The 14,921-nt window shown below is 46.8% G+C and overlaps 1 protein-coding gene across 10 annotated transcripts in view; it reads left to right on the forward strand.

Annotated features, from left to right (window-relative positions):
• Znf555 (zinc finger protein 555) overlaps positions 1-14,921 on the forward strand; it is a 51,765-nt gene that overhangs the window by 22,266 nt on the left and 14,578 nt on the right. For 3 of the 10 annotated variants that reach the window (XM_087201355.1, XM_087201358.1, XM_087201359.1), the window contains 2 exons: positions 2,536-2,751; positions 3,649-13,853. The exons of 2 other annotated variants lie outside the window; for them this stretch is intronic. In XM_087201355.1, the coding sequence (XP_087057481.1) occupies positions 13,851-13,853 (3 nt within the window). In that variant the 5' untranslated portion in view covers positions 2,536-2,751; positions 3,649-13,850. Of the gene's footprint in view, positions 1-2,493; positions 2,752-3,648; positions 13,854-14,519; positions 14,591-14,921 lie in introns of all 10 variants that reach the window. 5 more of the 10 variants (XM_087201356.1, XM_087201360.1, XM_087201357.1 and 2 more) reach the window with 3 other exon arrangements.

The following is a 14,921-nucleotide window of genomic DNA, read 5'->3' on the forward strand; positions in this document are numbered from 1 at the left end:
CGAACTCCAGCAACAAGGGAAGTGGAAATACACTGTTCCTGAATCCCGGACAAGCCCCCAGAAGTGCACAGTGCCACTGAGTGCAGGATTTTCACGTAGAGAGACAGGACACTGAAGCCTTTTTCCCAGGAAGCAGCTTCATTCCTGCAGGCACTGACTCAGAAGATTTGTATCCAAAGGCTGAGTGTTGAACATGGTATAGTTGCACCCTTTTATACAATTTCTGCATCTTTGGCTCCCTTATATGGGCATGCACTGGCATTTTACAGTCTGGGTGGGTATGATTTATGTTACAGAGTGCCATCAGAACTATACATGTGTACACAAAGGCTGATATCACTACATTGTAAAATGTCCCCAGCCTACTCTTGAGGGCCCTACCACATGATCACCATTTTATTTACAAAACAATGCTGGAATTTGCATAGTTCTCTCTTATGCTTATATGAAAAGAAAATAATAACATGGTTTAGTAGGGCTGTGGGTGCAGATGGGAATCAGCACAGGAAGAGGAGCCAGGGGCAGCATCCAGGAGAGACTGAGCAGAAGTTAGGGGTGTCCTCTGCCAGCAGAATAGTGTGACGGATCCTTTTAAAATTTCTTTTTGAGACAGGGTCTCACTATGTAAATCAGGGTGGCCTTGAATTTGCTGTAATCCTGCCTCAGCCTCCTGAGTGCTGGGATTTCAGGCTTGAGCCACCACGCCTAGCTAAAATCTTGCATTAGTGAAGGACATTTGTCAGAGCTGTTGAGCCAGTTATTTATTGATGTCCACAGTTCGCATTGTGGTCCCTCCAGGAGTTGAACATCCTGTGGGTTTTGATAAATCTATAATAAATATATATGTCCACTATTGTAATATCAGAGTTTTTTCATTGCCCTGAAGATGCTTTGTTGCCTGCCTCCCTGCACTGTGTGAATGAATGGATGTTTTCCATGTGGGTTAAGAGGATCTCTAGTGTGGGCTTACTGTGTGTCTCTCCCATCCTAGGGTTTTCAGCGTAGACTAAATAATTCAGTTCAGTCCTGAGTTTCAGAGGAGCCACCTGAACCGTCTGTTTCAGACAACTTTGTTGTTTTTGTTTGTTTTTGAGGTAGTCTCACTATGTAGTGGCAGCACATTAGGCCAACATTGAACGCATGAGGCGCCTGTGTCCTGGATGGGTCAGCAATGTACTCACAGTTCTGATACCTTCCAGGGCCTGGCCAGGGAAGCTGTTGATTTACAAAATAAGGAGGTTTCTCCTGTGCAAATGTCAGCTCAGGATCTAGACATTGGAGTAAAAAATGCAAATATTCCAACTTGTGTGGGTCCTCCCCACTGGCTTTGCAGTGGGCCCAGCATCTGCAAGTCCTGCTGATCCTAAGCCAAGGACGGATACCCACAGGCCACTCATAGCTTCTGACCCCCTCATGTTCTTTCTGAACTTCCCTGGGGCCACTGTCTTCTCCCTTCCTCCTACGAACGTGGCTGAGGGGATGGCCCCATCTTGAACAGAGCCACTAATTTAGGAATTAGTGACTTTCAAGGACCTGCACCAGACGTCCAGTCCTTGTCCAGCTTCTGCCAGGTGCCAGGCCATCTGCTGGGACTGGGGATTGATAGGTGGTTGAAAAATATAGCAAACATTTAAATTTTTAAAAAACTTAACTACAGTAAAATACACATTGCCATGAATCCCTATCAGAATCCTGCCCCTCACTTTAAACACTTATCCCATCATTCTAGCCACTTTTGAAGCAGTTCTGGAAGTCCTCTCTCATGAGTGTCTTTAATTGCACTGTTGTGGCTGCCTTAATGTTCTGGATGGGTTAAAGATATTGACCTTTTATGATTGTTTTGACTTGGGAGGAACCAGAAGTTGCATGGTGCCAGATCCAGTGAATAAAGGGGATGAAGACACCATCATGTTTTTCTCAGCTACCCTTCCATTGGATGGTGCTCAATAGCAACAGTCACTGTATTTTTTGTTTTTTAGTACCAGGTATCGAACCCGGGACCTTGCACTTTCGAGGCAGGTGGTGGAACCACTGAGCTAAATCCCCGGCCCAGCCACTCTGTTTTTTTTAATCACACCTCATAAAGACACTCAAGAAAGAGGACTCCAGAGCTGCTGAAGAAAATGGCAAGAATGATGGGATAAGTGTAATCAAAGTGAGGGGGAATTGTTTTTTTAATTTGAGACAGAGTCTAGCTCTGTAATTCAGGCTGGTCTTGGATTCATTGTGTACCCCAAGCTGGCCTCAAACTTGTGGCAATCCTCCTGCCTCAGCCTCCTGAGTGCTAGGATCACAGGCGTGTGCCACCACGCTCAGCTTAGGGGGAGAATTTTTTTTTTTTTGGTGGTACCAGGGATCAAACTCAGGATCTTGTGCTTGGGAGGCAGGCACCTTAGGGGTAGAATTTTGAGGGGGATTCATGACAATGTCTTTTACTATAATAAATTGTTTTAAATTTAAATAATCCTTGTATATTTTGATTGCATCTCATAGTTCCTGGTTTTGCAGTACCTGGTTTTCTGGCTTCTCTGACAGAATGAATGATCCTGTATCAGTGTGAACAGCTGGGCCTGCTTTTGGTACCAGGGATCGGACTCAGGACCTTGCGCTTGCAAGGCAGACAGAAAAACCACTGAGCTAAATCCCCAGCCCTGGACCTGCTTTTGAGTCACATGTCTTGGCATGGATGTCAATTACTTCTTTGATGCTTCTCAAGTCCAGAGTCAGTGTGTACCTGCTCTTTCCACTAAGGTGAAAAGCCATAATTTGTTAAAAAAAAAAAAAAATTTGTTCTTTTAAAATTTTAATCATGATAAAATCCACATAACATAAAATTTGCCTTTTTAACTACTGTTAAGTATTTAATGCAACAGCATTAAGCACATTCCCGTGGCTGTGTAGCCATCATCACCATCCACCTCCAGAACTTCCCATCTCCCCAGCCTGAGCCTCTGTCCCCTGAAACACTGACTCCTGTTCCCTGCCTAGCCATGGCACCACCATCCTACTGTTTATCTCTGGGTCTGACTCTAGAGACCTCCCAGGAAAGGAATCACACAGTGTGTGTCCTTCTGTGTCTGGTTTATTTCATGACAGGATGATGCTTTGTAGGTTCACCCATGCTGTAGCATATATTGGAAGGTTATTCCACTGTGCCTGTACAACACATTGATCTGTTCATCCATTGATGGACACTTGGGTTTCCTCTCCCTTTAGGCTGTATGGGTATTGGTGTGCAAATATCCATTTCAATCCTGTTTTCAGGTCCTTTGGGAATATACCTAGGACCAAAATTTCTGGGTCATATAGAAACTCTGTGCTTAGGGCTCTTTTTTTTATGGTACTGAGTTGTTGGTTTTTTTTGGTACCGGGGATCGAACTCTGGACCTTGCACTTGCGAGGCAGGCGGTGGAACCACTGAGCTAAATCCCTGGCTCTTTATTTTTTTATTTTGAGACAAGGTCTCTGTAAGCCACTAGGTTGGTGAGGCTGTACCCAAACTCATGGTAATTCTCCTGCCTCAGCCTCCCAAGGGCTGGAATTACAGGTGTGCACCACTACACCCAGTGATCCGTACTTTTTAAATGAGGAAAACAAAGTACTTAGCTTGTTAATACCCTACCTCTCCAATACATTCTTCCCTTTCAGAAGCCTTGAAGAGCCGAGGTCCCGACACAAGCATTGCTCTTGGTCCCTTCTCCCCAGCACAGACCCCTCTGGTCACCAGCCTTTCCCCTTGGATATGGAATTTGCTCCTTCCCCTGGCGGTGTTTTTCCACTCGGAGGAATTGGAAACTGAGTGGATGGAGAGGAGAGGAATCCACCATACTTCTGGTTCTGGTGAGAGGCAGATGACCCAGTGGGGCAGGAAAGCACCATGGCACCATGTACCTGGTGGGGCAGAGATTTCACCACCAGGCCCCGATTCTGCAAAGAGGATGCAGGAGTTCCTTGCTTGGATACCTACAGTCCGCCTTCTAGAAACATCCTCCTTTTGCGGGGGTGGGGGGTGGGGTACTGGGGATGTAACCCAGGGCCTTCACACTGAGTCCTATCCCCAACCCTTTTTTATTTTTTATTTCGAGACAAGGTCTTGTTAAGTCACTAAGTTGCCCAGGCTGGGCTTGAACTTCTGATCCTCCTGCCTCAGCCTCCCAGAGGGCTGGCATGATAGATGTGTGCAATCTTTTGGAACATTCTTAGTCTTACCAGAGAAGGCTGGAGGTTTGGCTGATTTGAGGGGAACCGCAGACACCCCCGGGGGCTATTGAGGCAGATGACACCCAGCCAGGTCCCAGCAGCTGCTGGGGAGGAAGTGATCACACAGCTGGAATTTAGGGGAATGGCTGAGTGCAGACCTGCTTTCAGCTCAGGGAGGCCCTGTAGGGAGTGACAGTGACTCGGGTGCTGGGGGTCTGCATCTGACTCCGTCCTAAACGGCTATCAGATGGGACACTCAGACCCAAGTCCCCTGCACAGAGAAGCCAAAGTGGAAGAATCCACAGCCACAGCGACCCCCTGATCCTCACAAAATACCCCAAAGAGCTGGGGACACGTTTTGCTGTGCAGGCAGCAGTGCCAGGTCCTCGAATCCCAGGCCACCTCTCACCATGCACAATCACATCAGCCCTGCGGAGAAGCCCCACGAATCTCCAGTACGAGAAGGCATTCAGCCAGAGACACTTGCTGGCCCAGGACTGGAGGACACACACTGGGAGAGGCCACGCGCACGGCCACTGACACCGTCATGTTTTTACGAGTTGCCTTTCTGTTGGATGGCTCTCGGCAGCAGCATTCACTGTACTTTTAGTCACACCTCCTCAAGACATGCAGAAAAGAGGACTTCCAGAACTGCTGTAGAAAAAGGCAAGGATGAGCAGTGCACAGTGGCGCAGGCCTGCAGTCCCAGCCCCCTGGAGACTGCCTCACCCTCCTGAGTGCTGGGATTACAGGCACACACCACACCAGGTTTCTAAAGGGGCCTTTTCACGGGAGACACTGTCCTGGAGCAGTAGGCAGGGAGCACTGTCTGGCTGGGAAGATGGAGCGGAGGAGCGCTAGCATGGAATGGGATTTTGCTTGGAATCATGTGGATTTAGTTGGTGTCAGCATCCATTTCCTATTTTGGTGTTCAGTATTTTATTTGCTGCAGTTCTGTTTCACTGTTGTACTTAATCATTCCATCCCTGCTGGTTCCTTTAGCCAGATCTGAACTTGTCTCATGCACTGCTGTGCCAAGGCAGAATGTGTAAAAGACAGAAAACAATTAGGATATGAAGCAAAAAATAAAGGGTACAAAATTGTGCCATTTGACCCAGTGAAGTCAAAATGTGTACACTCAGCTGTCTGGATGCATGGGTTTTTATCTGGTGTCAAGCAACCACAGATTTAAACAGTCTTTCCTTTTTGTGGTAGTGGGGATTGAATTGAGGGCCTTTGCACTAAGCTACATCCCCAGCAGTTTTTATTTTTTATTTTGAGACAGAGTATAGCTAAGTTGCCCAGGCTGGGCTTGAACTTGTCATTTTCCTGCCTCAGCCTCCTAGAGTGCTCGGATGACAAGGAAGCACCACCACACCCAGCTTCAACGTATTTTTTTAAATAGGTACCTCAATCCTGAACATGTACAGACCTTCTTTGCTTGTCATTGTTTCCTAAACAATGCAGCGTAACAAATGTCTGCATAGCATTTATGTTGCATTAGGCATTGGAAGTCATACAGAGATGAGTAAATGTGTGAGAGGATATGTTCCATGGAAGTCGAACATTATTGTGTAGAAGGGACTTGAGCCTCCTTAGACTGATTCACTGGGGAGCCCGGTACCAGTCCCCTTGGATAGTGGCAGATGACTATAGTATGTGGAATTTGATCCAGTGAATTCAAGATATATATGCACAAAGGGACACAGGGTAGAGAGGTGTGAAGAAATGAAGAGTGTATCCGATGTCTGGGGTTATCTGTTTAATTTTCTGTATTTGTTTTTCTTTTTGGTGGCCCTGGGGATGGAACCCAGCACCTTTGCACTGAGCTCCATCCCCAGCTCTTTTAATTTTTGTTTTGAGACCAGGCCTCACTAAGTCACTAGGTTTCCCCGGCTGGGCTAGAACTTGCCATCCTCCTGCCTCAGCCTCCTAGAGTCCTGGGATGACAGGCATGAGCCACCATGCCCAGCTCAGTTTTCTCTTTCTTGCCATTTTTATATTGCTGCAGTCATTTTTTAAACTATTCTAATTTTAATCACGGAACTAATTTATAACCAAGCACCCTTAACCCCGATGTCACACACCCTAGATCCAGCATTCCAAACCCATGATGATCCTGCCATCTCCCACAACCCCACCTATGAGCCCATAAGGCTTTGAGGGCACTAGATATAAGACACGACATTCTGCCCCCGCCCCTAAAAGTCTCCTTTTATGCATCCTTTTATGCAAAAGCCATTGAGTCCGTCTCTAAGAGTTGCCAGAGTCCCAACAGTTGCAGCATTGCCGAAAAGTCTAAGTCCAAAGTCTCCTCTGAGATTTAAAGCAAACTCTTAGCTGCCAGCCCCTGTGCAAATGAAAGGAAAGGTAAATGCTTCCAACATACAGTGGCACAAGATAAACCTTCCCATTCGGAAAGGTAGAAATAGAGGAATAGAAAGGAATGGGATCAAAACAAGATCAAAATCCATCGAGGTGAACATTAAGTCTCATAGTTTCAATCTGTGGCAAGAGTGAACTCCAAAGGCCTTGGGTGGCTCTGCCCCATAGCACTGTTGGAGGCTGCAGCTCTCATGGCTTCTCTCTTGGGCTGGCTGTGCACCCTCCTGGCAGCTTTCCTCAGATGATCCACATTCCTGTCTTCTCCAACCTTCTTTCATCTTTGCAATTTTGAGGCTGATCTTTGTGGTGCTCTCAAGCCATCCTCTATTTTCCCTGCAGTCCACAACTTTACTGGAGCTTCATTTCTGGCCAAACTCAAAATGTTCTGAATCATTTTGCTGGGCTCACTGGTCTTAATTCTCAACATAGATTTCAATAAAAGCCCCCGATAGTAGCCATGCCACTGCCTCAATGTTAGACTGCCTTGAAATTTCTCCTGCCAAATTAATTAGTCCACTGTACTTAATCTCAGTCTCAGATATGGTCTCTGGACAGGAGCAAAATGCAGACAACATTTCAGGCAGAGCATAACACACATGAGCTGGAGTCCAACTGCCAATGGAGTCCTTCTTCCCAATGGAGTCCTTCTTCCCAATGGAAAGCTATTAAGCCTAGACTTTTCCACCTGTATTACAATCAACATTCTACTCTTCTGAGCCCCATCAAGCATCTCACATCAAGCTCAGCTCATAGTATTCTGGAGCTACTTTTTCAGTTGGCATCTTCAAACCTTTACAAACTCTTCCCTCAAGCCAATTCTACAGGTTCTTGGAACATGTGGTCAAGTACAGTCACAGCAATGACCCCATTTCTCTGGTACCAAAATCTGTCTTAGTTCCTTTTCTCATTGCTAAGACACAATACCTGACCCCTACAAGTTAAAAGAGGAAAAGTTGGGTGGGGGACTTAGCTCAGAGGTTCCGCTGCCTGCCTTGCAAGCGCAAGGACCCAAGTTCGATCCCCGGTACCAAAAAAAAGAGGAAAGGTTTAGGGGCCGGGGATTTAGCTCAGTGTCACCGCGCCTGCCTCACAAGCCCAAGGTACTGAGTTTGGTCCCCGGTACCAAAAAAAAAAAAAGAGAGAGAGAAAAAAGGTTTGTTTCAGCACACGGTTTGTAGAGGTTTCAGTGCATAATTAGCTGGCTCCAAGTCAGAGGGGCAGGGCAAAGGAGCATCACAGAGGAGAAACATCAGTTCATGTCAGGCAGGAGGTAGCAAAGTAGAAAGCAATGACCCTGCCTTTTCCTTTGTCCCATCTGTGCTGTAGTCATTTTGACACTGAAGAAAAAGGAAATAATACCAAAAGTTGGGAAAGAAATACCCAAGTTCACTGACAGTGCAGACCATGGATACTAAAATGACGGAAGCACAATGTCTCGTCTTGGGACATGGAGAGGCAGAGTGACCTCTGGTGGCTGGGAAAGGCTTCACATGGAGCGTGTACTTGGCAGATTAGAGACCAAGGGTGACATCACTGTCACTGTTTATTGGTGCTTACTGAATGCCAGGCACTGGCCCAGTACTTGGATGTGACTCATTTGAACTTCCCAATCCATGAAGTAGTAACTACTCACATGCCCATATTACAAAGGGGGGAACACTGGGTGTAGGGGCACATGCCTCTCATCCTAGCACTTGGGAGGCTGAGGCAGGAGGTGAGGCCAGCCTGGACCACATAGCAAGACCTTGTCTCAAAAACAAAAAAACAAAAACAAGCAAAAGAGACAAAGTGACTTGCCCAAGGTCACACATGGAAATAGTGGAATCTGGATTTGAACTCAATCAGCTCATGCAATGCCAATGTCAAGTTTGCCATGCTGTGGAGCAAGGAGGTGCACAGGTACCGTGGTTTCCCTGTCCTCCCTTAGACAACTTCTGAGTGTCCTCTGAATCGTTCCCAGAGCTGAGGAGGGGCTGCCTGTCAGGTCTTCTTTTGCCCACATGGGACCTGTTCCCAGCACCATTGCTGCCTTAACTCAGAGTTCTTCTACTTCTGCTTTGGCTGTGGACCCTCCTTCATTGATGAGCTTCCGAGTTTCTGTAAGGGCTGTATATTGGGACCAGAGGTGTAGCTAGTGGAGGAGCGCTTGCTTAACATGCTGAAGTACCTGGGTTCAAATCCCCAGCGTCAGAAAAAAAAGAAAAAGAAAAAAAAGGCAGACGTGGCATGGTTGCATGGTTGAAGGGTCTGGTGGAGGAAAGCAGCTCAAGTCACCAGGGTCAGGAAGCAGGAAGAGAACGGAGAGGCTGGAGAGGGACATGGACACTTCTAGGCTGCACCCTCCATACCCCCTCCTCTGACCAGGACCTGCCTCCCAACAGCACACTTAGCTATAAACCCATCTGTGGACAAATCCACTGTTGAGTACAGCATTCCCAAGATGCAGTCACCTGTGAAAAGCCCACTTCTGAGCACACAAGGCTCTGAGAGGATGTTGTAGATATCCGGGGAAGCATCTAAACCAGAGGACCCCACTATTTGGCACCAGGGACCAGTTTTATGGAAGACAGTTTTTCCATACATCCGTGGTAGTGGTTTTGAAATGATTTATTGTCACTGATAGGGCTGTGATCTGAGTCTGCAAGCCATTGATTTATTATGGGCTCTGTGCAGTCAAACCTCTCTTCAGTGTTCATCTGCATTTGAAGCCGCTTCCCAGCACTAGCATCACCACCTCAGCCCCAACTACGATCATCAGGCATTAGATTCTCATTAGGGGCTGCAGCCTTGATCCCTCACATGCCTGGTTCACAAAAGGGCTTGCTCTCCTGTGAGAATCCGGCAAGGTTAGGGACCCCTGATTATAGCTGTCAGCATGTCCTTCAGAACGCCTGACTCAAGACGTATCACGAGTACTCTTTCAGTCTTGATTTCTCCCTGCCTCCAACAATTATGTGTACAGAATCTAAACCCTGTGTTGTACAAGTGGCCGTGTGTAAGACAGATGAGGTTGCTGCCTTCACTGGACATATATTCCAGTAGTCAAGGGTCACAATATGCATTGTGGTCATGTGACTGCTCTTATCACATGGGCTCTGCAAGCATAAATATCCTATGATTGGTTTAATATTTGGCTCTTTTCACCTTTCTATTCTCTTTTATTTTGGTACCAGGGATAGAACTCAGGTCCTTGTGCTTGCGGAGCAGGCAGCGGAACCACTGAGCTAAATCCCTGGCCCCTTTCTATTCTTAATGACATTGTGTTTTCATTTCCTTTCTTTTTTGTTTTTCTTTTCTTTTTGAAACAGGGTCTCACAATGTATTTCAGCCTGGCCTTGAACTCACTATGTACCCCAGGCTGGCCTTGAACTCATGGCAATCCTCCTGCCTCAGCCTCCTGAGTGCTAGGATGACAAGTGTGCACCACCACACCTGGTTCCGTTTTCATTTTCATTTTGCTATGGGTGTCACATTAGCTGGGACCTGTCTCATAAAGGAATGAGTGTCCAGGGACAAATGTTACTTTTTTTTTTGGTACCAGAGATTGAACTCAGGACCTTGTGCTTTCGAGGCAGGTGTTGGCACCACTGAGCAAATCCCTGGCCCTTAAATGTGTTTTTTGATAGGTACCATGGAGAATCCACAGGGGCTGCTGCTGTGATCGATAATACTTCCATTTACAAATGCTTCTGTTTGCAAACAATTCAGTTCACAAAAGTGTTCAGCAAAATTTTGCTTCTGGGGGCCAGGGATTTAGCTCAGTGGTTTTGCCTCTTAAAAAAAAATTTTGCTTCTGTTCACAAACTCCACATCAGGTGACAAACACGACTACAACCATCTTCACCATACAAACAAACGCAACCATCTTCCCCAAAATCATAAAACAAATTAAGTTCATAAACTGAGGTACCACTGTATCAGGACAAACCTCCTACAGGGTCTTTCTGAGGGTCTGATATTTAAGTGGACACATGAGTCCTCATAGCATCCAAAATGAGGAATTTATGGAAGAGTTTCCACTAAGTTTTGTTTTCTCATGTGAAATGTAAGTATTTTCTAAATATTTATAATTTTGGGGTTTTTTGTTTGCTTTGGTACTGGGGATCAAACACAGGACCTTGCACTTTCGAGGTAGGCATGGCACCACTGAGCTAAATCCCCAGCCCGATATTTACAATTTTTGTTTTGATTTCTTGTATTGGTTCATTTCCTTTTCCTCCTCCTCTCTGTCTCTCTTTTTATTTTTTTCCTTTAGACAGGGTCTTGCTGTGTAGCCTAGGGTGGCTTTGAAGTTATTATGCAGCCCAGCCCAGGCTTGAATTCACAGCGACACTCCTGCCTTAACCTTCTGATGTTTCATTTTCTATTACTATACCAAAATACCTGACACTGGGTACTTTATAAAGAAATTTATTTAGCTCACAGCTTTGGAAGCTGTGCCAGTTAATCTTAATTGTTCACTTGATTGGATTAAGACTCCTGGAGAGGTGATTGGATCATGGGGAGCTGTACATACCCGGGGCAATCCCCTGATGGTCATAGCTAAAAGTGCTGGCAGGAGGTGGCCCAGATGGAGGAGGTGGTGACTGGGAGGCTTTGGAGGGAGGCTCTTACTGGGGTTTTTCCCCTGTGCTCTGCTTCCCTTGGTTGTGAAACAAGCAGCCATGCTCCGCTACAAGCCTGGCCATGATGGTTTTGCATTAAAGCCAGCTAACCATGGACTGAGCTGCTGACACCATGAGTCAAATTGAACCTCTCCTCCTTTATGTTGTGTGTGTCAGATATTTTGTCCCGGCAATGGGAAGCCAAGAGAGACTAAAGATCTAAACTACATGGTAGAGACTGAGGCTGGGGTTTCTTAGGCTGTGTCAGATCATGGAAGGCATCATGGTGGAGGATATGGGGAAAAGAAGAGATTATGTGACAGGAAGACAGCCAGCCAGAAAGGGGCGGGGTCAGTAAGGACCTCCCCTGAGGCCCACCTCTTAAAGGTCCCGTCACCTGTTACCATTGCCTGACTGAGGACCAAGCTTCCAACACGTGAACCCTTATGGGACAAACCAATCCAAACCATAGCTTTGTTCTGATTCTAAAGTCTTTACAGCCAGGCATGGTGTGCCTACCTATAATCCCAGCACTCAGGAGGCTGAGGCAGGAGGTTACCACGAGTTCAAACCCAGCCTGGGCTACACAGTGAGTTCAAGGCCAGCTCCATGTCCCCTCTTTCTCTTCAGAAGAATTCAAAATCATGAATAGGGTGCTTAAAATTGCTATACCTAGCTGGTTGTGGTGCCACAACCTATAATCCCAGTACTTGGGAGCCTGAGGCAGGAGGATCACTGTGAATTTGAGGCCAGCCTGTGTGAAAAGAACAAAACAAAAAATTTAAAAATATTTCCATGCCATACACGTGGATCCTACATATGACATTTCATGAGCCACATAGCACATTATTTTCCCTATATTCCAATTTTATAAGTGTCATTACACTTCTAAAACTGGGTCACATAAGCTGCAGAGCAGTTCTTGGAGAATTTCAAAGATGTAAAGCAGTTCACACATTCTCAGAGTGCAGCATAATAAAAGCAGAAATTTAATAAAAGAAAAAGATAACAGGAGTCTATGACAGCTTTGCTGCTAACATCCATGCTTCATCCTCAAAGACTGATGCTTTTCCCTAGATCCCAGCAAAGTAAGGAAGTCTTTTCTCAGCATTCTTATTCAACACCCTATCCAGAGGACCAGGACTGTGCAATAAGGCAAGAAAACTGTGCCTGCTTTGCAAGTGCAAGGTCCTGAGTTCAATCCCCAGTACCACAAAAAAAAAAAAGGCAAGGAAAAAAAATATAAGAAGCCAGGTGTGGTGGCACATGCCTGTAATCCCAGCACTTGGGAGGCTGAGGCAGGAGGATCACCATGAATTCAGAGCCACCCTGAACTCCAAAGTGGGATCCTGTCTCAAAAAAAAAATTTTTTTTTTGGTACCAGGGATCAAACTTGGGTCCTTGGGCTTGCGAGACAGGCGGCAGAACCATCCCCGGCCTCCCCCCCAATTTTTTTTGGTACCAGGGATCAAACTCGGGTCCTTGGGCTTGTGAGGCAGGTGGCAGAACCATCCCCGGCCCCCTCCAATTTTTTTTTTTTTTTTTTTTTGTACTGGGGATCGAACTCAGGTCATTGCGCTTGCGCAGCAGGCGGCTAAACCTCTGAGCTAAATCCCCGGCCCGCCACTTTTTTGTTAATCCTCTAAATATTAATGTTTAGGAAAGGGGATAAGACATATTTGCAAACCATCAAAAATATGCTTTTAAAATTCTGCTTGTAGGGCCAGGGATTTAGCTCAGTGGTTTCTCCGCCTGCTGCGCAAGCTCAAGGGGCCAAGTTCCATCTCCGGTACAAAAAAAAAAATTCTGCTTGTAAATAAAATGACACGTACTGTCAAGCTTTATTAATCCACATGATCTCAAATTAGACGATATTTTCTGAAATCAACAGCCATGTTAAATGTGTTAGATGATGTAGCGCCAATCTACGTATTGTAGTTTTGGCGTTCATCTCAAATTTATGTAAGCTTTTCTTTCTCTGTCTCTCTTTCTATCTTGCCTTTTTTAAAGACAGGGTCTCCTTATGTAAATCCTATGTAGTCCAGGCTAGCCTCGAACTTGTGCCTATTCTCTTGCCTGAGCCTCCCAGGTGCTGGGATTACAGGCATGGGCCACCAAGCCGGGCTTCAGGTCCCTGTTCTTAAAGAGATGTGGTGCACGGGTGACCCTTGACCCTGAAGGACTCCAGACCTCCCGGTCTCTTCTTGGCCTTTCCAGGCCTGTCAAAGGATGGGCGTGGCCCCAGGGGAACTGAGTCTGCAGTTCCCTTCCCGCGCACACCTAGTACTACGGTCCTGGAGGACTCAGAAGACCCGCTAAGCCGCGGGAAGAGGCCGCTCAGCCTAGATATAAACGACCCCGGTGGGGCGTGTTCCCAGGACGCCTGTCACTCAGAGCAGAGAGGGCGGGCCTTAAGAACTGTGCAATCAGGGAAGAGTGAGGCGGCGCCCAGAGAACAATCAGAAGTTCTGGGGTGTTGACCGGGGCACTAACCAATCAAAGGAAGGAAAGGGGGCGGGAACCCTTTGACAGGGCGCCTGTCAAGTAGAAAGGGTTGACGTCCGATTTGTAGTCCAGTGAGAGCCCGGGGGCGGGGCGGTCACCTGCAGTGTCCGCGGGGCCACCGGGAGGACGACGCTCTCGGACGGCAGCAGGCGCAGCATGGTGAGTGAGGGTCTGCACAGAGCGGGTGGAGCTCGGGGCCCCTCGGCCAGGCCAGGCCGGGCCGGCAGAGGCTCGGGGTCCTGCGCGCGGTCTCTGCAGCCTGTCCTCCCGGGCTCCGGGCGTGGGAAGCCGGCGTCCCGGCCACTGCTGCCCGTTGCGTCCCCGCTGTGTCCTGGGCGATATCCCCGCGCCACCTCCCCGGGTCGGGGTCTCCGATGCCCCGTCGTCTCCGCCCCTCCCGGGCGACTCGAGCCGCTGCTCCGGACCGCGGGTGGGCGGGTGACAAGGGCTTCTCCTCCCGGGAACGGCCGCCCTGGGCTACACAAGGAAACCCCATCTCCAAACTTAAAAAAAAAAAAAAAATAAAGTGTCCTTCAGGGAAGATGTCAAGGAGCCGGTGGCCTGGGGGTGGCCCTGGGGGAGAAGGCAGGTGACAATCTCTGAGTGAATTCAGCACAACTTCCTCCTTGGATCTGTTTTTGTAAAGAGGTTTATCCTCTTACTGCGGCCTCAGTTTTTCTGTAAATATAACAAATAATTAATAGAACTTGAAGATACAGTATTCAAAAGGGATGGATTTCAGGGGGAGAAACGGTCCCGCCTTACATTCTGTTTCTTAAGCCTTCTCCTTATTCCCTCTCTCCCTCCCTATTCTTCAATGAGAAGAGATTTTTTTTTTAATGTATCTCGGCTGGATATTATAAAATGGATCCCAGCAACTTTTAAGTTAATTACAGGTAAGTCGTATGGGTTGATTTTTAAAGACTTTTTCTATTGTAAAATAGAACATCCATGTGGAAAAATACATAGGACAGGTGTGCAGTTGACAGAAATGTTAAAAAAAAATGATGGTCCATGAAGTAGAGGCCAGATTTGGTGTAGAATAAGCTGCACAGCATGGTAGACACCCTACTCTAATGACCCCTTACCCCAGTTGTAATCATCAATATTGAATTAGAGGGTGCATATAAATACATAATATATGAAAGAATCATGTAATTTAAATACTATATATTCAATGTATTTCTTTTTTAATAAATTTTATCCCATTCCTTCCCACAAGTCCTC

Source organism: Heterocephalus glaber, unplaced genomic scaffold, assembly GCF_053883595.1.
Source record: "Heterocephalus glaber isolate CG9 unplaced genomic scaffold, H.glaber_assembly_v1.0 deba00001760, whole genome shotgun sequence".
NCBI lineage: Eukaryota > Metazoa > Chordata > Mammalia > Rodentia > Bathyergidae > Heterocephalus > Heterocephalus glaber.